The 27,845-nt window shown below is 42.1% G+C and overlaps 4 protein-coding genes across 10 annotated transcripts in view; all 4 read left to right on the forward strand.

The window, feature by feature from the left end:
• Positions 1–15,520, forward strand: part of LOC146965080 (FERM and PDZ domain-containing protein 4-like) — a 42,219-nt gene extending 26,699 nt beyond the window's left edge. For 5 of the 6 annotated variants that reach the window (XM_085765644.1, XM_085765641.1, XM_085765642.1 and 2 more), the window contains 15 exons: positions 2,218–2,378; positions 2,674–2,794; positions 4,515–4,560; positions 5,495–5,599; positions 6,269–6,376; positions 6,759–6,890; positions 7,907–8,026; positions 8,246–8,382; positions 8,740–8,866; positions 9,129–9,218; positions 9,330–9,512; positions 9,693–9,825; positions 9,912–10,889; positions 11,405–12,643; positions 13,738–15,520. In XM_085765644.1, the coding sequence (XP_085621770.1) occupies positions 2,218–2,378; positions 2,674–2,794; positions 4,515–4,560; positions 5,495–5,599; positions 6,269–6,376; positions 6,759–6,890; positions 7,907–8,026; positions 8,246–8,382; positions 8,740–8,866; positions 9,129–9,218; positions 9,330–9,512; positions 9,693–9,825; positions 9,912–10,889; positions 11,405–12,643; positions 13,738–14,987 (4,930 nt within the window). In that variant the 3' untranslated portion in view covers positions 14,988–15,520. The remainder of the gene's footprint in view (positions 1–2,217; positions 2,379–2,673; positions 2,795–4,514; positions 4,561–5,494; positions 5,600–6,268; positions 6,377–6,758; positions 6,891–7,906; positions 8,027–8,245; positions 8,383–8,739; positions 8,867–9,128; positions 9,219–9,329; positions 9,513–9,692; positions 9,826–9,911; positions 10,890–11,404; positions 12,644–13,737) is intronic. The other variant, XM_085765643.1, reaches the window with a different exon arrangement.
• Positions 15,521–16,844: 1,324 nt separating this feature from the next.
• Positions 16,845–20,778, forward strand: LOC146965081 (toll-like receptor 7). Of its 2 annotated transcripts, none has more exons than XM_085765649.1 (2): positions 16,845–16,931; positions 17,231–20,778. In XM_085765649.1, the coding sequence occupies exons 1-2, from the start codon at positions 16,917–16,919 to the stop codon at positions 20,402–20,404; spliced, it is 3,189 nt and encodes a 1,062-aa protein (XP_085621775.1). In that variant the 5' UTR covers positions 16,845–16,916; the 3' UTR covers positions 20,405–20,778. The 2 variants fall into 2 exon arrangements, with proteins under 2 accessions (XP_085621775.1, XP_085621774.1); XM_085765648.1 differs by having other exon boundaries at positions 16,873–16,931; positions 17,255–20,520.
• Positions 20,747–25,482, forward strand: tlr8a (toll-like receptor 8a). Its single transcript, XM_085765650.1, has 2 exons — positions 20,747–20,948; positions 22,317–25,482. The coding sequence occupies exons 1-2, from the start codon at positions 20,946–20,948 to the stop codon at positions 25,410–25,412; spliced, it is 3,099 nt and encodes a 1,032-aa protein (XP_085621776.1). The 5' UTR covers positions 20,747–20,945; the 3' UTR covers positions 25,413–25,482.
• A 928-nt stretch (positions 25,483–26,410) lies between these two features.
• tmsb4x (thymosin beta 4 X-linked) lies at positions 26,411–27,715 on the forward strand. The gene is made up of 3 exons (XM_085765658.1): positions 26,411–26,474; positions 27,082–27,194; positions 27,302–27,715. Exons 2-3 carry the CDS (start codon positions 27,095–27,097, stop codon positions 27,331–27,333), a joined length of 132 nt encoding a protein of 43 aa, XP_085621784.1. The 5' UTR covers positions 26,411–26,474; positions 27,082–27,094; the 3' UTR covers positions 27,334–27,715.
• The last annotated feature ends 130 nt before the right edge of the window (positions 27,716–27,845 follow it).

Genomic DNA, 27,845 nt, shown 5'->3' on the forward strand with positions numbered 1-27,845 from the left:
TATTTGCATAAGTCCAAATATTAGTTGACTGAGTGCATGACGTAAGGGGTATTTTTTCATGAATATGTGAGATGAATGATAGTGTGTTTGTTTTTTGTTTTGTTTGAGCATTTGGTTCTGGACAAATGATTATTCAAAGTAATACAGAAAAAAATGAACACTAAACAGTATTATTTATTCATTTTTTAAAAATCAGCTTCAAACAGTGCACTGCAGCCCAGGAAAGACAGAAGATGTTCTCTGTCTTTCATTATACCTTAATTCAGAGTGCTGCCAAGCTCATCAATGCAATACTTGGGGCTATGTCATTTTTAATTGAAACAAATAGCTCTTACAAACACAAGTATTATAGCCTCTTCATAGTCATACATATACATATTAGAATGCAGTGCATTATCATTTCAGTTAAATCTCGAGTGCATTACTTTTGAGGCATTTGTTTACTCACCATTAAAATAAGAACAAGAGAGCCAGCAGCTGTGTGCCTATAATACATTTCCTTACCAACAAAATGAAGCTATTTATGACTTTGTCGGCTTGTGCATATGTATTGTTGTTGTTTTTCTGCAGAACAATGTAGTTTGAGGACGGATATGCATATTGTCCTTAATGCAGTATTTATGTACTGTGCTGTATTTAGTTAAAGCATTCAAAAACCAGCAGCTCCATTTACATCTGACCTGACTGAAATTGTTCAGCCTGTACAGAAATGTGTCTTGGGGTTTATCTGGAATTAGAAGAGGACAGCATGAGGTCATTTAGACCTTAGAGCATCCTTGTTCTGACCTAAATGTCCGAGCCCTTTTGAACCTGCTCCAGACAATGAATTGACTAGTGTAGGCTGATAGAGGCGGTGTTTACACGCGAGTGCATAATGGTTTACCCCTAGTATAGGAATGATATTACCAGTTTTTAAAATATAAATCATGGTTCAAACCAGCATTCTTTCTACCTTCTGCAATTTTTTGTTTTCTGTTGAACAGCAGCAACTCCCAGCCTGAAGACACATCACGTGTTCAGGTTTATTTTCTGCTTTATAGCTGTGGGGAAGAATTATTGACAATCATTCAGCTTTGAACATCTTGTTGTCTTTGTTGTTGCAGTTTTTTTTTTTTTTGCATAGTATCAGAATTGCGATTGACAGATCTCACTGTGCCTTTGTGCCATGAAAGATTAATTGTTAGTATTTAGTGGTGAATAGTACATGTGTCAAGAATAACTGTGAATTACACAGTCTGCCCACAGCTTTAATTAACCAACATTGTTGGCACCATACGGAGCTGCCGCTGCTGCCTTTGCAGCCAGGGAGAGACGAGGAACACTGTAGAAACTCACAGATCACAGAATATGTGGGAGCTGCATGCAGTTTGTGCACGTCTTTTACACTCAAGACAAATGCATTTAGCAAGGGAAAATGCACTGATCCGGATAACTGAAATAAAGGAACAAATAAGGTTTCAAATTCACAATCGTGTCTGCAGCCACCTATTGATGACAAGTCATAAAGAATCGGGAGTTTTCCACAGCATGATCGTCCACATTATTCTTCCACCTGTTCTGCATCTTTTTTTAGCGTGGCCAAAAAACAGCCTTTGTGTAACACATTACAGTGCGAGTACTACAGAATACTGTAACTGGTGAAGCACACACAGATCTGCAATGTGAGAATAAAAACATTGGAGCTTGATTACCATCGCCCACATGATCTATTTTTTGCAGCATTGCACTTGTTCCTTATTTTCTGATTCTGGCATCTTAAACATTTTGTGGATTTAGTCTGAAAGAAATCGGCCATTTTCTGTCCAGTTGCATCATTACATGTGCTGCTATCCTGTTGTCACACTGACTGTGATTCTTTTTACTGGCTGAATCAGTTTGGCAGTAAGATTTCTTTTTTAAACTAAAGTGAGATCATTAATAATGAATTAAATAAGAGTACATCAAGCAGATGAAGAATTAATCTGCTTCTTAATTTCTTTAATTAACTGATTAATCAGTGTGTGCTTTAAAAACATCATGCATAAATGTGTCAGAAGCTGAGAAATCTATTTATACTCTGAGTAATGTGTGGAGAAATGACTGAATACATTGAAATTTCTGAAATTGTAAAAGCTGCCCCCCTTCCCCAGTGGTTTCACAGCTCTTCAAACAAAACCAGTGTTTCACAATGTAACAAGAGCAAGAAAAACATGTTTTTTTGTGTATCATTCTCCACAGCCACGTCTCCCAGAGCAGCTCCCTTGAGGAGATTCGTCTGGACGGAGACAAGTTTGTGCCACCAGCGCCCCGGAAGGTGGAGATGAGACGAGACCCAGTGCTTGGCTTTGGCTTTGTGGCAGGCAGTGAGAAACCTGTAGTGGTCCGCTCAGTCACACCAGGTAAACTGTACACTGAGCTCTTATACAGCAGTGACTCATTCATGCCGTGTCCATTATCAGCACCCCCCACCCCCCCTCAATGAGATGAAATACTAAAATGTAGCTCAAGAGACGAGAGGAAAACCACCCAGGCTGTGGTTTACAATGATGATTCATTGATTTTAACAACCCTGAATGAGTAAGCGTTCATTAGATTCTCCAGCCACCTTCAGGACACCACTAAAATCAAGAAAATTACTATCATTGTGAACACTTTGTCCCACTTCCTGTGTGGTGTGTGTGTGTGTGTTGTCAGGAGGTCCGTCAGAAGGCAAGCTGATCCCAGGGGACGAGATCATCATGATTAATGATGAGCCAGTCAGTTCAGCGCCCAGGGAGAGGGTTATTGACCTTGTCAGGTATGACAACATAGTAAGGTGAGATGCCATTTGCCTGCTGTTAAACCTGTTGTTGGTCTCCAGTGCCTAGAGAGTATTGGCCCCTCGTGGAGGTTTCCATGTTCTTCTGTCTAACAACATTGACTCAAAGTAAGACTAAATGTGGCTCTTTAACATTAATCAACGAAAAAAGACCCTTTAATACCATATTTTAAAGCAGAAGTAAGCGATCCGGTCGTTTTGGCTAATGCTGCGTTCCAGGCAGGCTTTTGAAACCGTAAGTTACAGCTTCAAGTCACAACTAACGACTTTGTAGCGTTCCAGGCAACCCGCAACTCGCGTTTCTCCGACCTGTTTTACCTGTGAAAGTGCACTATAACGGCCACTCGTAACTTCCGACCCGTGAACTCGTACCAGATCGAACTGGTATGACTTCACAGGTCGGAAAAACACGAGTTACGAGTTGCCTTGAACGCACCATAACGTCTTGTCAGCCGATGGAGTGAGCAGCCCCCGCCCTCATCAAGGATCTATTGGTCCTCGTCCCTACGTCACCACATTCACGCGCATCCCTTGGCTGCACCATACAGCCCTTCATGCTGTTCTCTCTCCTCATTGGATAAAAATTGTAGGATACAAGAAATGTTTTCTCCTCGGCTCAGAGCAGAGCAGAGTGACTGAGAGACCCGTGTTTCGGTCCAAACACTCTATGTAAGTGATTGCTGTCGGAAGATATAACTATTTAACCTCCTGTACTTATATTAACACAAAAATATCGCTTACTTCTGCTTTAAAGCAGATTTCTAAAAAAAAATAATCAAAATGAATCAGAAATACTAATACTAATTCACATAAGTAGCAATTTCCTTTAATAGGCCACTCCTCAGTAATCACCGGTGCAGCCAGTTTTTGTTAATTACACAGTGAATTGAGGGCTTTTTAGCTGATTGTCGTCAGTACACCTACCTGGAGGGTCCAGATTTTGGTGAGTCAGTATTGTGTCTCCCCCGACACCCTTAAGATAAAGCAACTCCAAACAGCTCCACAAAGTGGTGGTTGAAAACAATTTCAGTGGAATAAAACTTCCCACTTTCTGTCAGTGTTGTAAAACAATAAAACATGAAAACTTGTGAGAAAATTGTGGTGTTTGTTTCTAATCGAAGCTATTTATATATTTTTTCTCACAGTTTACAGACAGACTGTTGACCTCCACTTTCTATCCAGAATAAGAACTGTATATTTGTCTTAATTTATATTTTTAAGATCCATAAAATCAAATGCTGCAACTGAATGAATTTGGTAGATTATTGCAGGCACTGCTGCATTCACTGCAACTCATCTTTATACTGCTGCTGATGTGTTTCACGCGTCTCCTTAGATTTATGTCACTGAAACAGCTGAGTGGCTGCCTGTGAGCGTTCGGCCCTCGTCCGAACCGTGCAGCAGTCTGTAAACAGTACAGTAATACAGGTAAAAGTGTATGTGGACTTTCCTTCACGCTGGCTTCACATGAGCCCTGTGCTTGTAGTAAAACCCTTCACTGTGGAGGCAAGACAGAGCCAGGAGCGTCACTGGGACACAGTGTTCCTCCTGCTGCTGTCCACTATGATGTGTCAAAAAAAGAAAAACAGCAAATGCTTCCAGGACAACTGAAATATGTATCTGACTTCGCTTAACCACTTGATTTAGTTTGTTTTTATTGTCCATGTCTTTTCTTAAAAATTAATCATCAAAGATATTCTTCTTTTTTTTTCTGCAGGAGCTGCAAGGAGTCCATATTGTTGACCGTTGTTCAGCCGTACCCGGTAGGTTTCTGCGCGTTCCTATGTGGAAGAAATGGACGCATTCACATTCCAATAGGCTGTTTGTGTGTTGGGAGCTGATTATTTTGTTGACTGTATGAAAGCAAGTCATTAATCATGCCATATGTTTGTGCTGGCACTGTATCAGTAATGCCTTAGCTGAGTGCTAGAGCCGGGCAAACTCAAAGGGAGTCCAATTGCTGCAGTCATTCCAAGCCTTCTCATGTTGTGGCGTCAGATCCCTGCAAAAAAAAAAAAAAAACCCTCAAATGAACCTGCCACATCAACATTTACTGGAGTCACGGGGCACCAGATGGTCATGAACACACAGCACCAGGAGCATATATTCGGCCTTTGTTTGCAGTTCACATAATAAGTCAGTGCAAATGGAATTATGCTTGAATTCCCTCCAAAAATAGACCAAAGCATCAGCGTGAGCTCCGAGAAAACATACAGTATACTGTGTGGCAGGAACCTTATGATGGCTACCACGCTCTAAACACCGCAACAGTAATTATAGTGCATTACTGTATATCATGCACCATTTCCTAAAACTTGAAAAATCTAATGTCTAAACACATCCATTCACCTTGAGTTTTGATTAATCCTTTTGTTTGTTGTCGGTGCGTCAAGCTCTCAGGGTGAAAAAACATGAATGATTAGCAGGAAAACATAGAACATATAATTATTTCCTTTTACCGGGGGTTTTCTTTGCAGTCTCAATGACACAAGAGCAGCGAGAGTGTCGTCGCTCTTACGCTCTTATAAAGTGCCGCCTTAATTGCATCAGCACAGAGTGGAGACATGGGATGGCGTCATGTTTCAAGAGGGAAGCGTCCTTGAATTGTGTGGAGATGAAAAATACATGACTCATCTCTGATTGTCCTTTAAATCTCTGTTTTTTTCTCTTTCTGTTTCTATCTTTCCCTCCAAAAAGTCACCCAAATCGGCATTCATCAGCGCAGCCAAAAAGGCCAAGTTAAAGACTAATCCTGTTAAAGTCCGCTTCGCTGAAGAGGTCATCATCAACGGCCAGGTCCCAGTAAGTCACGATGGACACTGATTCAGTCTGTACACATCACGGTTCTGCACAAAGCAGCCAACAGCAGCACACTTTTTTACTCTTAAAGCTGTGGCACGGTGCAGAGTGAAGATATCAGAATTAACTAACCAAAATAAAGACACACCAAAAAATTGCACCTCCTATTTCTTTTTCCTTTTCCTTTTCATCAACCACCATCACTGGGATGAAATAGAGCGGATGTAGGTATGACTGACAGAAAAAGGGGGACCCTGTCACAGAAAGCTTCCCCAATTTGTTGGATGTGTCACACAGAGAAGAGGTTTTTAGGAAAACAGCTACAAAGTGAGGAGACTATCAGGCAGTCGTACCCTCTGAGGGGAGGACAGCAGCAGAGAGTGATCATTAAGGAGGATGCATCACCGTGCTACTTTATATTATTCTCATTACTATGTTGGCTCAAAAAGAATCTCATGGATATGGATGACATTTGATGTTTTTGGGAAATAAGATGGCTCTCTTTCTTGTTGAAAGTTAGGTGGGAAGATGAATACTACTCTCATGCAGTGCTACAGGAGATGATTATCTTTGCTTGGGCTCGAGAGAATTCTCACTGATTCACTTTAACTGCACTGTATAAACAACTTTCAATGAGAAAAAGTGATCAAACGATTGTCATTTCATCCTCAGGAAACTGTGAAGGACAACTCCCTACTTTTTATGCCAAATGTTCTGAAGGTGTACCTGGAGAATGGGCAGACTAAATCATTTAAATTTGACAGCAACACATCCATTAAGGTAGGTGCTGGAAAGATTCCTGCTTCGCTGTGAAAAGCTGTTGCATAATCATAGTTTAAATGTTAAATGCCATTCAGAGTGTGCAGTGTGTTATGAAGTGCATACTCCTCTTTTCGTTGTTACCTTGAGAACCTCCTCTGAACTTCATTATGATTCAAGCAAAATGCAGCTTGAACTCAGAGATCTTGGACAACAGTTTGCATGTACTCAGATTTTTTTTTTCTGTGGCAGTTAAAAGTTGGATTGTCTGTTGAGTAGCACTCATGTTTTTGTGTTTGTCCAAACGTGACAGTGACTGGTGGTTATGTTTCGAGCTGAGCCTGAGCTGCTGCATCTGCACAGTTCTTGTGTTGTATTAACTGTGACTTTGTCTATGTGAAAGGACGTCATCTTGACCCTGCAAGAAAAGCTATCCATTAAGAGCATTGAGCACTTCTCTCTGATGCTGGAGCAAAGAGCCGAGGGATCTGCCAGCAAACTCATGCTCCTGCATGAGCAGGAGATGCTAACTCAGGTGAGACGGCTCTGTGTGGGTGCCAATAAACAGGGCAGATGCAAGTAAATAATACACTTGATGGCAAAAACACAGAGAGGTTACCTTCCTGCTCTTCAGAATATATAGTGAGTGTTTTTGTTTTTATGCTGCACTGTGCAGTATTATTCTGCACAACAAAAGCAAAATTTCAGGCTTGTTATCAGTTTCACTGGATCTGCATGAAAAATATTCGCTTAGTCACTTTCCTGCAGAGAGATAGAGAGAATCAATATGTCTTTTACTTGTTTGTTCATTAAACAGGTGGTACCTTGAGACTTTAGCTTAGCTTGTAGCATAGTTGGGGGTTTTTTTCTTGATTATTTTTTGGGGCTTTTATGCCTTTAATTGATAGGACAGCTGTAGAGAGACAGAGAGAGGGGGAATGACATGCATCAAAGGACCAACGGTGGAATCGAACTGGGGCTGCTGCAGCGAGGACTATAGCCTCTGCATATGGGGCGCCTGCTCTACCCACCAAGCATAAGGACATCCCAGCTTGTAGCATGATTTAAATGCAGCTTACATCCTGGACCATAGGGAGTCACTACTTTCAGCCTAGAGTATTAGTTCCTCAAAGAAGCATTTTTTTAAACTTTGTTTTATTAAATTGTTTAAACAACAAAAATATGTTGAGAAGGGATATTTACAGATGTGTAGGTAATTTAAATTTGTCCCTGTTTCTACTCTTTGTTTGTTTATTTCTATTCCGCGCTGACAATCTCCTGGCTTTAGCTGCATATTTAATGAGCAGATCAAATAGTGCATGCAAAGTACTGTATGTTTGTTTTATTTGAATATAATATTAATAATATTTCAGTTAGCCACTCTATTGAAACAGCAGCTACTTGGGCCACATAAACTCAATTTATCTAAAGAAGAAACTACATGAATAACTGTCTTGGAAAAATGTCTAAGCACTTGTGATGAGACATTTTGCAGGGGGCACATACATCATGACTAAATGGGACCTTCCTTGTCTCTGGCTTGGACTCTAGGTGACACAGAGGCCAGGGTCACACAAGATGAAGTGCTTTTTCCGCATCACTTTTGTCCCAAAGGATCCCCTGGACCTACTTCGGAGAGATGCAGTAGCGTTTGAGTACCTCTATGTTCAGGTGACTATCAGCAGATGCAGATGACACGTAATAGCTTTTGGGGAAGTGAAATGTCCTTTTTTTGTCATGCTAGTCTTTTTTTAAGTCTGTAATATTGGTCTCAGAAAACACATGGCTGCTGTAGGTGTGTTGTTGTCTTGCATTTCATGATTAGAAGACTGAAATGTAACCTCTCTCTCTGTCTCTGTCTCCCCTTGTCTCCATCTCTGGCTCCTCCAGAGCTGTAATGATGTGGTATTGGAAAGATTTGGGTCAGAGCTGAAATACGACACGGCCCTCCGCCTGGCTGCTCTGCAAATGTATATTCTAACCATCAATACCAAGCAGTCCCAGAAAGTTTCCCTGAAGTATATAGAGTAAGTAGATTAGATTTCACACTGCATCATGCTTTGCTGGGATCAACTTCATGTCTCTCCATCTACAGAGCCATTTTGTTGTTTCAAAGGACTTATTCCAGCTCTAGAGGATACCACTAATCCAGAATGCTGTTATTCAATCAAATAATAATGAACTCAGTTGCATTATTCTGCTGCAATGCCAGAAGATACATCCCTCCTAGTTAGTCGATAATTCTGAATATACCCTGTCATTTGATCGATGCATCGCCCCGAGATGAAGTCGGTCGATGACTCGCTCAAGAATGAGGAGAAAAGAAAATTTTCATAGTGATTGAGTGACCTTTATTTTAATCTTTATGAAATGTGGGTCTGCAGGAAGGAGTGGGGTCTGGCGTTGTTCCTGCCCCCTGCAGTGCTGTCGAGCATGAAAGAGAAGAACATCAAAAAAGCCCTCACTCACATCCTCAAAACCAACCAGAACCTGGTTCCACCTGGTAAAAAGGTAGAGTCTTCACCCCCCTCAACCACCACCCCCTGTCTCTCTCTCTGTATCTCACATCATACCCCTCTCTCTCTGCTTTGCACCACATATGAAAAGACTCTCGACTACCACCTAGTGGAGTGTTAAGTTTCAAAACAATGATGAGGTCTGACTAGACAATATCACCTTTCTTTAAATGAGTTGAAATTTATTCTGTGAAACGCTCCTTTGATTTCTTACGGTTATTTCTTACCCTATGTCTCTTGTTTCTGTCCTTCTCTAGCTGACTGCCCTGCAGGCCAAAGTCCATTATCTCAAGTATCTCAGCGACTTGAGGCTATATGGAGGGCGGGTGTTTAAATCGACACTCATTGTGAGTAAAGCTATGCAGCTAGTGTGTGAAACAGCCGTTTGACACATAGGCCAAGTGTTCACTTCTTCACATCCAGTGAGATGAGTGTTAATACTATCTTCCTGTTTGCAGCAAGGCGAGAAGCACACAGAAGTGACATTGCTGGTGGGGCCTAAGTATGGCATCAGTCATGTGATTAACACCAAAACAAACCTGGTGGCGCTTCTGGCTGATTTTAGTCATGTCAACCGCATCGAGATGTACGCGGAGGATGAGAACAGGGTTAGAGTGGAACTACACGTCCTGGACGTAAAGGTTAACAAGCCTTCTGCCCTTTTTAGTACAAAAGCTTGTGCTGCTGACTGGTGCTGTTGTGTGAATATTTCACCCAAACAACACCAAGTCTGTTCAGTAAACATTGCAACCTCATTCTACAGACCCACTCTCCCATTTATTTTGTACTAACTGTCATGTGCTTATCTGTCTTTTTCACAGCCCATCACTCTGTTAATGGAGTCTGTTGATGCAATGAATCTGGCGTGTTTAACTGCTGGCTACTATAGATTACTGGTGGACTCACGGCGCTCCATCTTCAATGTGGCCAAAAAAGCAGATAATATTGAGACAAGTACGTCTGAAATGAATCCAGTGACTCATCAAAAAAACATGCTGTATTTAAATAGACTTGTTTCATTGTTTGGTTCCTCTTTGCAGGCAAGATGGGGAGAATAAAGCAGAACTATCAGGCCATCGAGTGTACATACAGCACACCCCATAAGGGATATGAAGACAGAAACAACCAGAGGTGCAGCCAGGATTATTCTGACCAGGAGTGTGAATACCTCGACCATGGGAGATGTGAAGGTCAACCAGTTTACATAACTGAGATCCACCAGCCCCAGCACTCGATTCACATGGCAGAGAGGGCGGAGTGCTGCAGAATCCCATGTTCTCAAACGTACCTCAACATCCCAAGGCCCAAATCCCAAGACCCCTCCAGGAGTGCAAAGGTCTCCTTCATATTCGGAGATCCCCCCTTAGACGGCGTAAACCCCCAAAATCTGGGCTACCAGAGACTGATGGATGAAGGCCCAGAGATTCTAGACAATCACAGCCCCATGTACAGGCGTCTGGAGGAGGACTATAAGATGATGGATGCCATAGAAGACGGGGATGGCTATCAGTACTCCACAAAAATCTTCGGCACTGCTGAGTGCATCGAGGAGCCGCTGCTGCACGATATCTGCTACGCAGAGACGACGGATGACGCGGAGGATGAGGATGACATCAGCTGCGAGGAGGACATGGTGATGAGTGACATTGACAAGCCTACATTACTGTCACTCTCAGGATCCAGCGATGACATCATTGACTTGACCTCCCTCCCTCCCCCGCCGGAGGGAAATGACGAGGAGGACAACGACGTGCTGCTGCACTCTCTTAATCTGGCCATCGCTGCTCCTCCTCCTGGCTTCAGGGACAGCTCTGATGAGGAGGAGCAGCAAGGGGCCGGGACTCGGGCTCAGGGGGCCCGCAATGATATCCCAGTCTCTCTCATAGATTCAGTGCCCACCCACGGAGCGGAGGGCCAGGGGGAGCCTCTGGACGATGCGGTGGTGTCCACCTTGCAGGCACTCGAGGCCCTCGCTGCATCTGAGGAACAGAGTCCGGCACAGTCAGAGAGTAGCACAGGTTCTCCTTACACTATTGTAACGTTCATCCATTAACACCACACATGTTCCAGCCATTCACTTTTGATTTGTTGTTGTTGCTTTTTTTTTCAATAAAGCCCATTTTGTTCTATGTTTCCATTTGTGTGAGTATTTCTTCATTCATTTGAGCATTTTGGACAGCTGTGTTCATTACACTGTCATTCATTTTGTCAACATTTTGTTTGCTTTCTCCGTTGCACATTGCACAATGTCAACCTTTTGTTGCTCATATATCAAAAAGACAGGAACAATGTTAAATGTCCATCTATAATAGGTTATTATGACAGTTCTCTATCAATATTTTATGGATGCTAATTTTTATCTCAATCTTAAATGGAGTGTAGTCAGTACTCATTCAGTCGTTTCCTCACTCACATGTTGATCTGCATTGCCATTACACTACCACTGATTATGTTCGACTCACTAATCTGTGATATTTTCCATTTGACTCAGATGGAGTTGTTAATGAGGTGTTTGTCTTTCTGTGGCACACAGGTGTAGAAATATCTCGAGCATTTAGTCCCGAGTCCTCAGATTCTGGCAACGAGACAAACTCCTCCGAGATGACGGAGAGCTCCGAGCTGGCCAGCGCTCAGAGACACTCGGAGAGCCACCTGAGGATGCACGTAGCCACGACGGAGGGATACCACCCCGCCAAAGAGGAGAAGACAGAGGTGGCTGCGCAGAGCGATGGCGGAGCAGGAGCTATGCAGTACAACCCCCAGGAGCACCAGGAGGATGAGGCCAAATCCTCCCCAGTCGCCTCCTCCCAGATATTCCACTCAGACGGTGGTGAGATGGAGCCAGAGACGATGGAAATAAAATCAGTGAGTGAATACTTCACTAAGATGCACATGGGATCAGTAATGAGCAGGCAGAGAGGAAAACAGAGGGAGGTCGAGAGCAGAATGCAAGGAGGAGATACGTGCGAGTCATCTGATAGATTGCACACAACCTCTCAAGACTCATCGAAGGAGGAGGCCCCTCATCTTGTTGGGAAGTATAACGCTTTCACTGTGAGAGATTCCTATTACATGAATCAACTTGATCTGGGGCGAACTCACTTAAAAGACAGGCATCAAAAATTGCAGCCGAGAGCGCCTGCAATCAAAATGGCAGACAATCTCTCTCCAGAATGTGTGAATGAGTCACAGGCTTCCCACGCAGACAGGTTGACAGAGAAGGGAGAGAAGCAGGACTCAGATGAAAGAAGCCAAAAGTTAAATGCCCATCTACGCTCCCCGTCCAAAGCGTCCATCGCTGCAGATGGAGATGCCACTTACCAGGACAGCCAGCAGCAGCAGCAACAGCAGCAGCAGCAGCAGCAGCAAATGAAGATCCCAGCATCGGAGCAAGACGTCACGCGGTTGTATGAATACCACGTGAGCAAACGCATGTCGTCCATACAGAGCGAGGGCGTTCATTCCCTCCAAAGCTCACAGTGTTCCTCCATAGATGCCGGCTGCAGCACGGGCAGCAGCAGCTGTGCCACCCCGATGGATTCCCCCCTTTGTGCCACAGACAATATGCATGTACTGTCAGAGTCCTCGCTCAAGGGGCTGAGTTACGTAACAGCTGAGGAGAAAGCTTACGGGCCTCCGGGCCAGGGGAAGGTTGGCCATCCCATGGACGCCACCCTGCTGAGGAAGATCCATGCAGCTACCAGCGCCGAGCACGGGTTCACTATCACACGGGACGGCAGTCACAGGATGCCCAAGATAAAAGAAACCACAGGTAAAACTAGACAGGAGGAAGCTGCCTCTTATCTGTGTCTGTGTCTGTGTCTGTGTCTGTGTCTGTGTCTGTGTCTGTGTCCGTGTCTGTGGATAAAAGTGGCAAAAGGGACCTTTAAGAAAGATGCTCATTACAAGAAAATATGGAATATATTTCAATCATTTGGGTTGATTTGCACAATTAGGGATGGCTGCACATTATTGGGGCGTTTTTTGTTTTTTTTTTAGAAAATAATTTCCTGCCTAGATGGCACTAGAGGTTACATTTTGGGAAATAGACTTATTCACTTCCTTGACTGATGCCACTCTCACATCTGTCCATATGTCAGAGTCAGAGTCAGTTTATTTGCCATTTGTGGAAGGAAACCACATTGGAAAAGGGTTTGCAAGAGCTCAAACAGGAACACTTAAGACAATAGGACAATAGACAACCAATAAACAGATAAATAAACTGTAGCTGGAACCACCAGCCGGCTAGCATAGTTTTTTTGTTTAAAAACAGGGGGAAGTGTAAATATGTAAAGATAAAAAATCAGGTTGTGGTTTCTTTGTAGTTATGTGTAGTGGCTTCCTGTTGTATTGTCTCCACTGTAACATTGACCGGTAACCAGCAGACTCTCTAGGAAGTTCTGTGCTCCACACCAGAAGTCGTCAGAATAGTATGAACTTTTGTAAAAACCGCTACTTCAATTTTCACACTTAAGCTTCTGTGTCGATAAAACAAATGAAACACAATGTGTTCATTTGTTAGCAATAAAGGTTCTAGTTGGCTGATTTTTTCATATTCAGACACAGGTTAGATTTATATTGAGTGGACAGATGGTGCTTCAGTATCAAAGAGTATGCTTTTTCTTTTTTTTTTGCGAAATGTCAAATTATTTGCTTAAATGTCACTTTTGCTGTTTTCATCCATTTAACCTTTCAGAAAGTATCTACCTTAAATAAGTATGTGAATTCCACCAAAAAAAAGTATTTTCTGTAATTTTAGATTCATGAAGTTATGCACTGCCTAATTAATCAAAGCATTTTCTTACAGTTGAAGATGAGATGAGATGCTTAACAGGTCTCTTTGTTTTACTACTACCCCTAGTGTAGCTTGCACACAGCTGAAGAAGGCTGGGGAAGAGTCATCTTTAGCTCTCTGTAATGAGACCAGTATCACCACCAAAACCATGTCACCATCATCATTACGAAGTAGCACAGAGCCCAGCCGGCGTACACAGGTCAGCCCCGAACCCACCTCACATGCCCTGGAATCCCCCGCAAGCGGATCTTCATGTGACCCAACAACAGGCAGCCTCAGGAAGCCACGCGGGGTCCGGATGCTCAGGAGGAGCTGGAGTACCATAATGCCAGGTTCTAAGAGCTTAGAAGCACTGTTAGAGAAAACCAAAGCCACGCTTACAGGGAAAAGTGGTGGTCCGAATTTCCAGTCTGAAGACGCCCCAAAAGTACAGAGGATATTCGCCTCCAAAACCTTACCCAAAAGCTTCTCCCAGGGTTCAGTCGCATCTAATTCATCTGGTAGAGGGGTGCTTAGAGGAGCCTCCCTGTTGCTGCCAGACTCAACAGCACCGAGGCCAGACGCAGGTACGTGGAGGTGCCGTGGACCGTTCAGCCACTGCTTCCTCAGGAGAAAGACAAACGCTGACGGTGACGACGGAGGCAGGAAAATGCCCTCGGACGCGTCGTCCTCCGTCAGCTCGGTTTCTTTCAGCCGTGAGGGAAACACGAAGCAGAAAAAGCAGAAAGCAGACCATAAAGCTGAGCAGAGTAATAAGGCCGCTGCTGCCAATGACAGGAGCCTTAAAGCAAGGCTGGCTCGTGTAAATTCAATGAAGGGAAAAACCTACAGTCTTCACACAGGGTTCGCAATTGCACGGAAGGATGCCTTAGAGATGATCGGCGTGTTGCGTTCCAGCGTCGGCCGCTCGTCCAAAGGCGAAAGGCTCGAGGTCAACGAGGCTGACATGGAGACGTACGCCCAGCTGCTTTTCATGCAGGCCAAAGTGCTGAGCAGCGCCTGCAGTCAGATGGCCGTAGAGTACAGCAGTCCGGAGGAGTTACTGCTCACTCTGACGCACAGCTTCCACACACTCTGCTGCCTGACACAAGCCTGCATGTCACTGGTGGAAGGCCTGAGCGCTGAGAGGGAGCGGCGTGAGGTGGTGGCCAAGGTGGACGAGGTCGTCATGAACTACGTGTGCCTGCTGAAAGCTGCAGAGGCGGTTTCAGGACGCTCCCCCAGTGACCAAAGTGTGAATGCATTGACACATCACTCTGCCACCATGTCTGCTATTATAAACGCACTAACTCACTCACTGAAAACACTGCTGAACAAATAAACTGTTGTTATTTTGTCTCGATTATTGATTTTAAAGCCATACATAAGAGACATGGGTTTAACGACCAATGTGAAACTGCTGTGAAAAAAAATCTTGCCTTGTGTATACAGTATTTTATTATGTAAATTAAAAATAAAATTATATGAATCATTAAAGTTTTAAATAGATTATATTAAGGCCTCTAAGAAGCAAACAACCCTCCTCTAAAGTATATTATCTAATATTAAATAATAGGGATTATTTTAAGGATTTATTGGTTATATTAGGGGTTTACCATGTAGATTATTACAACCTTATTAGTACCTTGTTTATAAATTGTCAAAATATATATTATGTTGAAGAAATGCATATATACAGCTGTAGACAAATCATTGCACAGGACAAGACATTATCTAATAAAAGTACCGCATATGACTTTTTTCATTTGCTGGATTCACCTTAATTTAATGAATACTTTACACATGAACACTGAGTACTTTCCTGTTATTTTTTGTCAACATCATTAAAAAAAGATTAAAACTTTTAAAAAGGCTCATTCCAAATTATTTTTTTGTCTATTTGTGTTTGGTTTGGCATGTGTGAAACAAATGCAAGTTCCTCATTTTAATTCTCATTTCAGTCGATCTCTGAGGCTTTGAAACAGAACAGAGGCTGACAGAAACTTTTCAAGACTGTACACGTTTGCTCCTTAAATTGCATTATTCATACAGAAAAGTTGCTTGACCCATGTCTAGTTGTATAACTATGTTTAATAATTCATTATTTTACCATTTGCTCATGCCTGGGTGGTGGTAATGTGTGCGCTTTGCATTAATGATGACGATGGGCCCATTTCACTTATGGTGCCGGAGAGAGTGTTTGCACAATGTTATGTGTGAGAGTAGTCTAGCACATGTTGCTTCCTCCTGACAGTCCTCAGCCATGAGGCTACACAGTTGTGCTTTGGTCTAGATGCTAACATTAGCATGCTAACATGCAGATGTTTTGGCAGGTGATCTCCCGAGTGTTCACCATTGTGTCAGCAGCATGCCAATGTTGCTAATTAGCATAAAACACAAAGAACAGCTGAGGCAGATGGGAATATTTTTTTGTCTTGCGGTCACAGGTCACAGTTGGAAAAATTCAAATTATGACACAGAAAATATGGTGATAACCACAGTGTTTCACATGCATCCACTGGGGACAATCAATGTCGGTGCAACATTTCAATGCAAGATAGTTGTAGAGATATTTTGGTCTGGAGCTAAGCAGTGGAGCGACAGGCTGACTTTGCCTTGCTCGGAGCCACACTGATATCATGGCTAAGCTAATTTGTCATCATGCTGTTTTACTGTGCAAAATGCTGATCAGATTGATTCATAGGGAAATAAAAACAAATCCTGCATGTGGTCCATCAAATAAAAGCCCAAACATACATAGAGAGTGGAACATAGTCACAAAGCAGACAAGATGCTGCCTGGTGCCAGAATAGCATGGTGTGCATGTATACAGTAGACCCTACCTCAAGCATGAGTTTCACATTCCCCTGCAGGATAATCAGAAATGAAACCACTCTCTCCACGGGTGATGGCCACTGAGTTACCCACAGCTCTTGCAGCTGTGCCATTAGGCTATAATGCAGCCACTAAAACAGAAAGAGGCTACACTCCTTCAGCCTTGCGATCTTAAGGCCACAACTTCATGTTACTCTTATTACTGTGTGTGTGTGTGTGTGTGTGTGTCCTACTACAAATAACAATCAGTCAACCATATTGGATGGAAGATTTGCGGTTTGTGGCAATAGGGAAGTGATGCTTGCTAATTATACACCTACTGGGTTAACCCAGCCACCTGTTACTTTCATCATGTCACTTAGAAATCAATGTTACACTTATTCTAGTGTGCAACAGGACTCATAGCAGGACCTCTTTTCCACCTTTCACATGAACAATGCTTCTCCACTCGGTGAGTAGGCCTATCAGTTATCTTCACTGATACGTTTTGTGCTGTATTTAAAATTGCGCTTATGGTGTGACATGGTATTTTAGATTTGATCACAAGGGCTGCAAAACCAGAGGTGGAAAATTAGATTTTGATGGAAATTCCTGGTTGTATTACAAAGACAAACACTTGCTGCCATTTTCAGGATTTATAGTACAGTATAAAACAGCACTGTGCCACAAAATACTTCAATCAAGTGTAATATGAGTGTTTTCTTGTAATGTAAATGTGTTACTGACTTTTCACCTGCATATATTTCTCAGAGAACCACCTCTGTTGCTGTACAGATGTGTGTGGCACTGCTGGCCCTGTGGTGCTGCCTCTGCATATCGACAGCTACCGTTTTGTACCCCAAAACTCTGCCATGTGATGTTGGTGACATCGACAATGGGAGTGCTGTGACAGTGGATTGCACTGAGAGGAGCCTCAAAGAAATCCCAAGTGGTATCCCCAGAGAGACTACCAATCTGACTCTCACCATCAACCATATTCCTGAGTTAAACTCCTCCTCCTTCCAGGGTCTGGAGAACCTGACTGAGATCGACATGAGGTGCAATTGTGTGCCGATCAAAATTGGCCCCAAAGACCACGTGTGCACTCAGAGTGTGACAGTAGAGGATGACACCTTTACAAACCTGAGGAATCTGCGTGCACTCTATCTAGATGGTAATCAACTGCCCAGTATACCTAAAGGCCTGCCTTCAAATCTGGTCCTGCTGAGTTTGGAAGTGAATCACATTTATGACATTTATAAAGCAAACTTCTCTGAGCTTGGGAATATTGAGACACTTTACCTGGGTCAAAACTGCTATTACCGTAATCCCTGTAACACCTCCTACAATATAGAGATCGGTACGTTTTCACATCTTAACAATTTAACTTTGTTGTCTCTGAAATCAAATAACTTATCTTTTATTCCAACTCAACTACCCACAAGTCTGAAGATGCTGTATCTATACAATAATAATATTGACAAAGTCACTGATGAGGATTTTAAAACCTTAACTAACCTTGAGATTCTAGATATTAGTGGAAACTGTCCTCGATGCTACAACGCCCCTTTCCCATGTACCCCATGCCCAAATAATTCACCACTACAAATCAGCAAAGCAGCTTTTAAAATGTTAGCAAAGCTAAAGACGCTCCGCTTGCACAGCAACTCTCTGAGGTGTGTGTCATCCGAGTGGTTTACCAACACACCAGAGCTGAGGGTGCTTGATCTCTCATCAAACTTTTTGGCAAAAGATATAGGAGTCACCAGATTCCCACTTTTCCTGGGTAAACTGGAAGAACTGGACCTTTCATTTAACTATGAGCTTCAGCTGTATCCTCGGACACTGATACTTAGTTGCAATTTCTCCAAACTTGAGTCCCTCCGAATTCTCAGATTAAAGGGTTTTGTGTTTCAGGAGCTACTGACACAGAGTATCGCTCCTTTAAAATCTCTCACAAACCTGGAGGTTCTAGATCTGGGTACAAACTTTATTAAAATAACAAACCTCAGTATTTTGATGGAATTAAAAAGCTTTAAAATAATCAGCCTGTCTGACAACAAGATATCTTCCCCCTCTGAGAGCCAAGATGCGGTTGGTTTTTCTGGAGCGGAGGTCTCGAACTGGTCTCCGATGTCAGCTGGTGCTGAGTACCAAGGAAGTAAGGAAGTGAGAGAGATTCATTACTTCAGATATGATGAATATGCACGCAGCTGCAAACACAAAGATAAAGAAGTTGGAGTTGTTACCTCCTTTGTTAAAAGACAGTGCAGTCGCTTTGGCAAAACCCTGGATGTGAGTAGAAACAATATATTCTTCTTGCATTCAAGATTTTTGAATCTGATTGAGCTGAGATGCCTCAATCTGTCTGGAAACTTGATGAGCCAAAGTCTGAATGGCTCTGAATTTACCAATCTGAAAAATTTAAAATATCTAGACTTCTCATTTAATCGCTTGGACCTGCTCTTCTCCACTGCATTTGAAGAGCTGCAAAGTCTGGTTGTCCTTGATATAAGCAACAACAATCATTACTTTGAATCTGAGGGCTTGACCCACATGCTTAACTTCACTGTGAATTTAAAAAATCTTAAGATACTGATGATGAACCATAACAAGATCTCTACTTCCACTAACACAGAGCTTGTGAGCCAATCTCTAGAGAGGTTAGAGTTCAGAGATAACCGGTTAGATATATTGTGGAGAGATGGGAACACCAAATATTACAAGTATTTCAAGAACTTGGTTAATCTGACTGTCCTCGACATCTCTCAAAACAACCTCGATTTCATCCCAGAGGAAGTGTTCAGCAATCTGCCTGACAAGCTGTCTGAGCTCTACATCAAAAACAACAAACTAAAATCCTTTAAATGGGAGAAACTGCAACTCCTCCAGTCTTTGGAAGTTTTAGATCTCAGTATAAACAGTTTAACTACTGTTCCACAGATGCTGTCAGCCTGTAGCACATCTCTCAAGAAACTCGTTTTACATAAAAATCTAATAGTAAAACTTGAGCCAGATTTCCTCAAAGATGCCAGCAACTTAAAATATCTGGATCTTAGTTTCAATTCCATAAAGCACATTGAGCAATCCAACTTCCCAGATGAGGTTGACAAACACTTGGACATGCTGCTTCTGCACAACAACAAATTCTCTTGCTCTTGCAATGCAACTTGGTTCATCAAATGGCTCAACAAGACCACAGTGACTATCCCCAGACTAGCCACAGATGTGACCTGTGCTACACCAGGGGCACAAATAGGTCATCTTGTAATCTCAGTGGACCTGCTGGCCTGCCAGCACAACTACCTTTCAATCATCTTCTCCATCCTCACGACTTCCCTTATCGTCAGCTTCCTGACCCTGTCCATCTCCAGCCATCTTTTCCTGTGGGACGTCTGGTACATCTACCACTTCTGCATGGCCAAGCTCAGAGGCTACAGCCGTCTGCGCTCCCCGGGTGCCGTCTATGATGCCTTTGTCATATACGACAAAGAGGATTCTGCCGTGACAGAGTGGGTGATGAACGAAATGTCAGTTCATCTGGAGCACTCTGGAGACCACTGCCTGACGCTGTGCCTGGAGGAACGGGACTGGATCCCTGGTTGTCCCCTGATCGACAACCTCTCCCAGAGCATCCACCGGAGCAAGAGGACCGTGTTCATCCTCACCAACAAATACATCAAAGGCGGCAACTTTAAGACAGCTTTCTACATGGCCAACCAGAGGCTGATGGATGAAAAAAATGATGTCATCGTTCTCATCTTCCTGGAGAAAGTACCTTGCAATTCAAAGTACCTCAGACTGCGCAAGAGACTGTACAAGCGGTCTGTGCTGCAGTGGCCGACAAACCCTCAAGCGCAGGCATACTTCTGGTTTACCCTGAGAAGTGTACTAGCAACTGAAAGTCACAAACAATACAACAATCTCTTCAAAGAGACTCTGTAAATACAAGAAAATCGGGAATATATATTGCAATATTATGTAATAATGTACATATGTATATGAATTATAATGTGTGAATATTTCACCATTTAAATGTACATTTTAAAATCAAATTATTGTATTAGATTGATGACTAAATCATGTCCTAATTTTAAATGCAGTTTACTGGAACTAGCTGGCACTTGCCATTTCAACGAATGCGTTTTATTTCCATTTTCAACAGTATGAGATAACAGGGAAACTGCCAACATGTCATGAAAAAGGGAAATGAAACACATGTACTTCCTCATTTCGTATGGTACTTTTGCCTGAGGTCTTGTTATCTGGACCATCCAATTTGTTGCATTTCACTTCAGCAACAAGGAGATTGTGTTGTTGTTGTATTTTTGCATATTGTATGTTTAAAATGAAGAAAACGGAAAATAAGTAGGCTTTGGCCTTTGGTGACACAATGCCAGACGAGGCAGGCAGGGTTTTTTCAACGGATTCTGTTTAAATTTTTACCTGAAAGACTACAGCGTTCCAACAATACAATACATGCACAATGGTGAGTTTCATCAATACATGTTCATCTGTTTGTTTTTCAAGCAGAATAGATGATCAACTTACGTGTTATTTATCAGACTTATTAGTCAGAGCATGTCACTGAGTTACTTGTTACCTGCATGTGGTTTCTGTGATATTATCTGCGATGTGCTTCTGTCATTTTGTGCTATGGACTTTATAACATTTAATAATCCTTGAACTAACTTTGTGTGAATTGATTTAACTGATTATTCAAATTATTAATTGGAATCTGTTTTGCATTTTTGATCCATTTAAGGAGTGTGAAATGAATACAGCCCATTAAAGTTTCATGATACTGTATCACTTATGTTTTTATTCTTACTGTTCATTTTTATAGGGCAACTGTTAACCCTTGTTAATGATCCCCTCATGGACTAGTTATTATAGACTTACATTGTCCAGCTAAACATTGTCCAAAATTCTTCACAGCTATATTTTAAATTGTAGCACAAACCCTAAAGTTTAAACACACGGCAAATACGGTAACGTGTCTAGAATGATTCATAAGAAATGTATAATATTTCAGGTCAATGAAGCCATATTGTACTTATTTTGATATCTGTCAAAACGATGTCAGTGAAGCGATGAAAGTCCATACAGGATATACGTATATGGGATACTATCTATTAATTTTGACAACCTTAGACCTACCGATGGAAAAATAAATGAGACTGAGGTTAGAGTGATATTATAATCCTTGAATTATTATCATCCTTATAATCCAAAAAATAACAGACTGGTTTACTTAACACAATTTTTAAAAAAGAAGATGAAATCTTCAGCAATAGATCATTTTACTGTCACAGTCTCACTTGGTATGACCAGCGGTTTATGGTGGTTAGTGTAAACTGTAATAAATTTACAATATACTATTATCTCACAAATTCACTTTTGGCAACGGTCTTTACAGTCTCCTGTAAAAGGTTAATGTAACTTGTAACTGTGACAAAATAAAATGAGCAGCTTGGAGAGAGGGTTACTTCACTTACAGACTACTGCCACCTGCTGGATACTGGTGGCACCTTTCTAAAAAAATTAGCTTTCAAAGGGAATCATTCACATTTTTTAAAAAGTCAAATGTACATATCAGCACTGAACCTGGTTTTGCTTGCTGTAATCATTCCACCTGATCAGACTGTAACTTTGAAAGGTATACATTTAATATGACTATGGATTTTGTCTCCATAATTTATGCTGAAAGTATATATATAAAGACCACTCTCTCAGAGAAACTGTCTCAAATTATTGTATTCTGACAAGAAAAAAAAGTCACTCGATCCTTTTACATTACACAAAGTTTGTGACATATTACAAGTTGCTTCAAATGACTTACTTTATTTATCTACAGGCTCTCATATGTTGGATGCACCTGCTGCTGTTCTGTCTGTTTTACCATTATGAGATCCAGCCTGCTGCATGTAAACCTGCTTGGATGTCACCGCAGTTCCCTTGTGATGTGAGAGTCTGCAATACCTCTGAGGTCGTCTTTGACTGTAAACAGCGCCACCTGCATGCAGTGCCTGACAAGTTACCTAGTAATACAACTGAGCTGGACTTATCAGAAAATGTCATCACTAATATTTCAGCAAATTCATTTTCTAAGCTTCTGAATCTGACAACACTCAATCTCAGGTGGGCAAACAAGAAGACAGGACTCACCATTGCTGCAGACGCTTTCAAAAATCTGACACGGCTGAAACATCTGATACTGTCAGGCAATTGCCTGAGACAAATTCCCAGCAATCTCAGCCTCAGTGTGAAAATCCTTGACCTGAACAGTAACAACATTACGTCCTTGGATAACAGGAGCCTTGCGGGCATAACAAACGTGACAAAACTGTTGTTATCCAAAAACTGCTACTCGTGGAATCCTTGTTGGAAACCTATGAATATTACAGATGGTGTTTTTGCAGTTATGACCAAACTGGAGGCTTTGGATTTGTCCTTTAACAACCTAACCCACGTTCCCAAAGGATTACCACAATCATTAAGGGTGTTAAAGCTGGGTTCTAACCAAATACAGTACATATCTGACAAAGATTTTCGAGATTTACATCATTTAAAATCCCTAAAAATACAAGGGAACTGTCCGAGATGTCAGACGGCTCCATATCCCTGTGTCCCTTGCCCGAACATTTCACTTAATATCCATCCTGATGCATTTAATAATCTAACACAGCTTGAGACACTACATCTGGCAGGAAACTCACTGGAATCTCTGAATCCCCTCTGGTTTAAGAAGCTGCGCAAGCTTAGACAATTGTTTCTGTCGTTTAACTTTTTGCTATATACAATTACTGAGAGCGCAACATTTCTAAATAACCTTCACAAGCTAGAAAAACTTGATATCTCTTTCAACTATGCTCTCAAATCCTACCCTATAACGTTAAGTCTTTCACAAGAGTTTTCAAACCTTGCCTCACTGAAAACTTTGCATTTGCAGGGGTTGGTCTTCCAGAATATTGGACCAGGCACGCTCGCCCCACTGTACGAGCTCAAAAATCTATCTGCACTGAATTTAGGTACCAACTTCATTATTCACTGTGATTCCACCATATTCAGCAATTTTACCCGACTGAAAATGATATACCTCGGAGAAAACAGGCTGTATCCCATTCAATCGGAAAATCCCCCACTCCCAAGTGGGGGATACAATCAAAGACCAGGCCTTTCTGTTCCACCTTTTGTAAAACCTCATCCAAAGGAATTTGCCTATGAGCTATCACACAGCCTTATCAAGCAAGAATGCTATGAATCAGGTCGAGTGCTAATCCTCAGCTCAAACAACCTGTTCTACATTTCTCCAGAGCAGTTCAATGGATATGGAAATATTTCATGTCTCAACCTCTCCAGAAATGGCTTTTCACCAGCACTTAATGGCACAGAATTTTCCTTGCTGCCCAATCTGACATACCTGGACCTGTCGTTCAATAGGATTGATCTAGCTTATGATGGCGCCTTCAAAGAACTAGAGCAACTACAAGTACTCGACCTCAGTTATAATGAACATTATTTTAAAGCGTATGGAATAACGCATAATTTGAATTTTATTAAAAATTTGCCTGTTTTGAGAGTGTTGAACATGAGTTACAATGCCATCTCCACATTAACGACAAAACAGATGTACAGCGAATCATTATCAGAACTGCAGTTTACAGATAATAATCTCGGGACGCTTTGGAAAGAAAAGGATGGCACATACAGCATGCTTTTTACTAATCTTATTAATTTGACCACTTTAGATATATCTAGAAATAAAATTACAAAGATTCCAGTGATTGTATATAAATATCTGCCACATAACCTCACCACGCTATCCATAAGCCATAACTTCCTTACTGACTTCAACTGGGACGCACTGAAGTATTTCCATCAGCTTCAAATTTTAGACCTGAGCTTCAACTCTTTATCTAACGTGACAGGTATAAACTTAAACATCAGTCAGACTTTGACTTTTCTTGACCTGAGTCAGAACCACATTTCCCAGTTGGACATTGGGTTTACACAAGTTCCCAGAAGCCTTAAGACTCTCAGCCTTAGCAACAACAAACTGACCACCATCAATCAATCCACCTTCCAGTCAAAACCTAACAACCAAATCATCCAGATTCGGACTTTGTTCTTGGAGGGAAACCCCTTCCAGTGTACCTGCGATATACTAGATTTCATTCTGTGGATTGAAAACAGTGGAGTCAATATCCCAAGACTGACCACTAAAGTGACATGTCATGCACCAGCAAACCAGAATGGTCAAGCATTGATATACTTTGACATTAACCAGTGTGTAAATGACGGTCTAGCATTTCTGCTCTACATTGTCACAACCTGTCTCATTCTTTCTTTTATGATTGTAGCAACTGTTGCTAATTTATTTTACTGGGATGCTTCCTATGTAATACATTATATCAAAGCTAAGTTGAAGGGATACAGCTCCTTGGACTCAACAGGCAGTGTGTATGATGTCTTTGTTACTTATGACACCAGCGATCCACATGTCTCTGAGTGGGTGATGAAAAATCTGCGGGTGAAACTGGAAGAGGAAGGGGAGAAGTCTCTTCCTTTGTGTCTGGAGGAGAGAGATTGGCCCCCAGGAGTCCCACTGCTGGATAACCTCAATCAGAGCATCCGATACAGTCGAAAGACCCTGTTTGTTTTAACCGAGGGCTACGTCAAGACCGGGGTTTTCAGGCTGGCAATGTATTTGGCCCACCAAAGACTTCTGGATGAAAATGTGGATGTGATCGTGCTGCTGATGCTGGAGCCTGTCCTACAGCACTCTCACTTCCTGCATCTGAGGAGGAGGCTCTGTGGGAAAAGTGTTGTAGAGTGGCCGAGAACAGCGGCCGCAGAGCCCTGGTTCTGGCAAAACCTGAGGAACGTCGTCCGAGTGGACAATCAGATGATATACAACAAGACATATCTAAAATACTTCACCACCAAGTGAAGCAAGACAGGGATCGGAATGACTGTCTGGGGGTAATTTATACATATGTCATGTGGACAATGTTATGTAAACCCATTGTTTGTTCCATCATCACCTATATCATTCTACAATACAAGAGAACTGATGATCTCATGACTGTTGCTGATTACAATGATACTAGACTACTGAACTTCTTGTAATGCATGAACAAATACTGCCAAATAAATAAATCTATTCTAAACATGTGTGATTTTCTATATGTGGATGTTTCAGTGTGTTATCTGGTCTCCATCTACCCTAGAGAAGTGCAACCTACAAAGAGGAAATTCACTCTATATATGGGCAGAGTTAACTCCAAAGTCATTCATCAATGTGTGTTGTGTTTGACTAACCTAACTCATATCTTGATTTTAAAAAAAAGAGAGAAACTGGTGAGATTTTACACATTCTAAATATTTAACAGTGATAGAAATCCTCCTGAATACACACTGCATGTTTTCTTTTCCAGTTAGGTCCCCATCTTACTTTGAGCCTGTGTGAGTTAGATAGGCTACTTCAGTTCCCCACATGGTGTCGCCACTGATACAGTTTTAAAAGGGCACAGTATGCAAGGTAAACTTAAAACTTATTTCCCCCACTCATTAACCAGTTTATAGCCCACATTTTGTTCATTGTATGAAAACAACAGACATCTGCAACCGGTATGATGACACCCAGGCCTCCTCTCGTGACAGGAGAAGCCCACTAGACTTGATTTCATCCGCTTAATTCGACACAGCTGGTCGCTGTTGACAAACGCAGTTATTTCTTTTTGGTCAAATAAATGCTCACACTTTTAAACTTGGTTTGTGTTCATCTGTGAATCGATCGCTTTGAGTGCATTTTTTCTTTAGATTTTATCACTCTATATGTAAAAAATACGTTTTTACAAAAGCTGCGTTTGGACACAGTGGGCGTGACGTCGGGGAGCTATTTGCATACTGCGCAGTACTTATAGTGTGATTGACGCCAGCGATATCACTCTGCCGCTGCGTCAACTAGACCGCCATCCTACCATCTCTCTGACCAGTTAAATAAACCCCGGTGAGTGTGTATGCGTTTCTACTCGAGTTTATTTCCGAGCCTGCTTTTAATTTAGCTCGGCTGAAAGATTGTAGTCCCGGTTGCATCGAGTTTTATTACATTTCTTCTCCATCGCCTCACGTTTTCCTGGCGCAGCATCAAACGGTGTCGGCTGCGCAATAGTTGGATTAAATAAGAAAAAGATGGATATAAAGCGTCACCGTTCGGCTTTGTGGTGTGTGTGGTCTGCCGTTAGTTAGTTTTTTCAATCTGTGTTAGTCGGCATGTGTTGCATGGACTCCCAGGTTCATTGTTCTGAGGAGGAGGAGGAGGGAGGGGGGCGGTTTGGCAGGAGTTGAGCCCGGTGTGCCTGTCTAGATGGCTGAAAGGGCGGTGGTCCCTCAGCTGCACACTGACTGACAAAGCCTGTCTCACATCAGGAGATGGACACGAGGCATATTTATACATTTACAGGTTTTAAAAGTATTCTCAGCCCTAGTTATATTGTGTCTGTAAATGGCCTTGCAGGTTCTTAAATTAGACTTATAATTAGTCCCCCATGTGAGGGTTAATTGAACTGTTTAAAAGACGACCGTGACTAACAAAGCCTGGTTTCCTGTCTCTCCAGAACATCTGCAAACATGTCTGACAAGCCTGACATCAAGGAAGTCACAACTTTTGACAAGACCAAGCTGAAGAAGACAGAGACTCAAGAGAAAAACACATTGCCAACCAAAGAAAGTACGTGCCTCTCCCACTTGTCTTAATCTGGAGCATTCAAGTAGCTGCAGTGGCTAACTTGGTTTGGTGCTAATGATGCAATCTTTCTTTCTTCTTCCTCCTTGCAGCCATCGAACAGGAGAAGACGGAGTCATCATGAAGACGTCTGCCTGTTCACTGTACATTTCACAAGCCTTGCCTTTTCTTTTCTTTTTTTCAATCTCTTGACTATGTATTCCAAGTTGCAGAACTTATTAATTGACAAAACATTGGCTGTCCAACTACACACACCACTCACTTGGCTAGATGTCGCTCTGGTGTAGTGAGGAAGTGTGGCTCAATGTCGGCATAAGTTCCTGGTCACCTGTTTTGCTGCGGCTGACTCTCAAGGTGTCATGAAACAACTGAGGGACCTACACTTCATGATTTGTAGCTCTGCTCTGGTCACCTGTGAATGCTCAGAAAGCAAGCTGTGTTTCTTTTTGTAAAAAATCTGGAATGCACAAGTTTGTTAAATATGCAAAATAAAAAAAGTAAACTGACTAATGCGTGTCTCATTTTATGGTAAGCGCACATCACCACCCTAGGTGATTGGATATTTTGTAGGTGTGGCATGTGTTCCCAGCGCTGGTGCAATGAGGCCTTCAGTTGAGCTAAAATGCTCTGACATGC

This window comes from Trachurus japonicus, chromosome 21 (genome assembly GCF_045865225.1).
Source record: "Trachurus japonicus isolate A0001 chromosome 21, Traja_1.0".
In the NCBI taxonomy this organism is placed as follows: Eukaryota; Metazoa; Chordata; class Actinopteri; order Carangiformes; family Carangidae; genus Trachurus; species Trachurus japonicus.

Coding starts and splice junctions, on each gene's coding strand:
- tmsb4x (XM_085765658.1), top strand. CDS start 27,095: ATGTCTGACAAGCCTGACATCAAGGAAGTCACAACTTTTGACAAGACC. Junction 27,195..27,301: donor CACATTGCCAACCAAAGAAA/GTACGTGCCTCT, acceptor TCCTCCTTGCAG/CCATCGAACAGGAGAAGACG.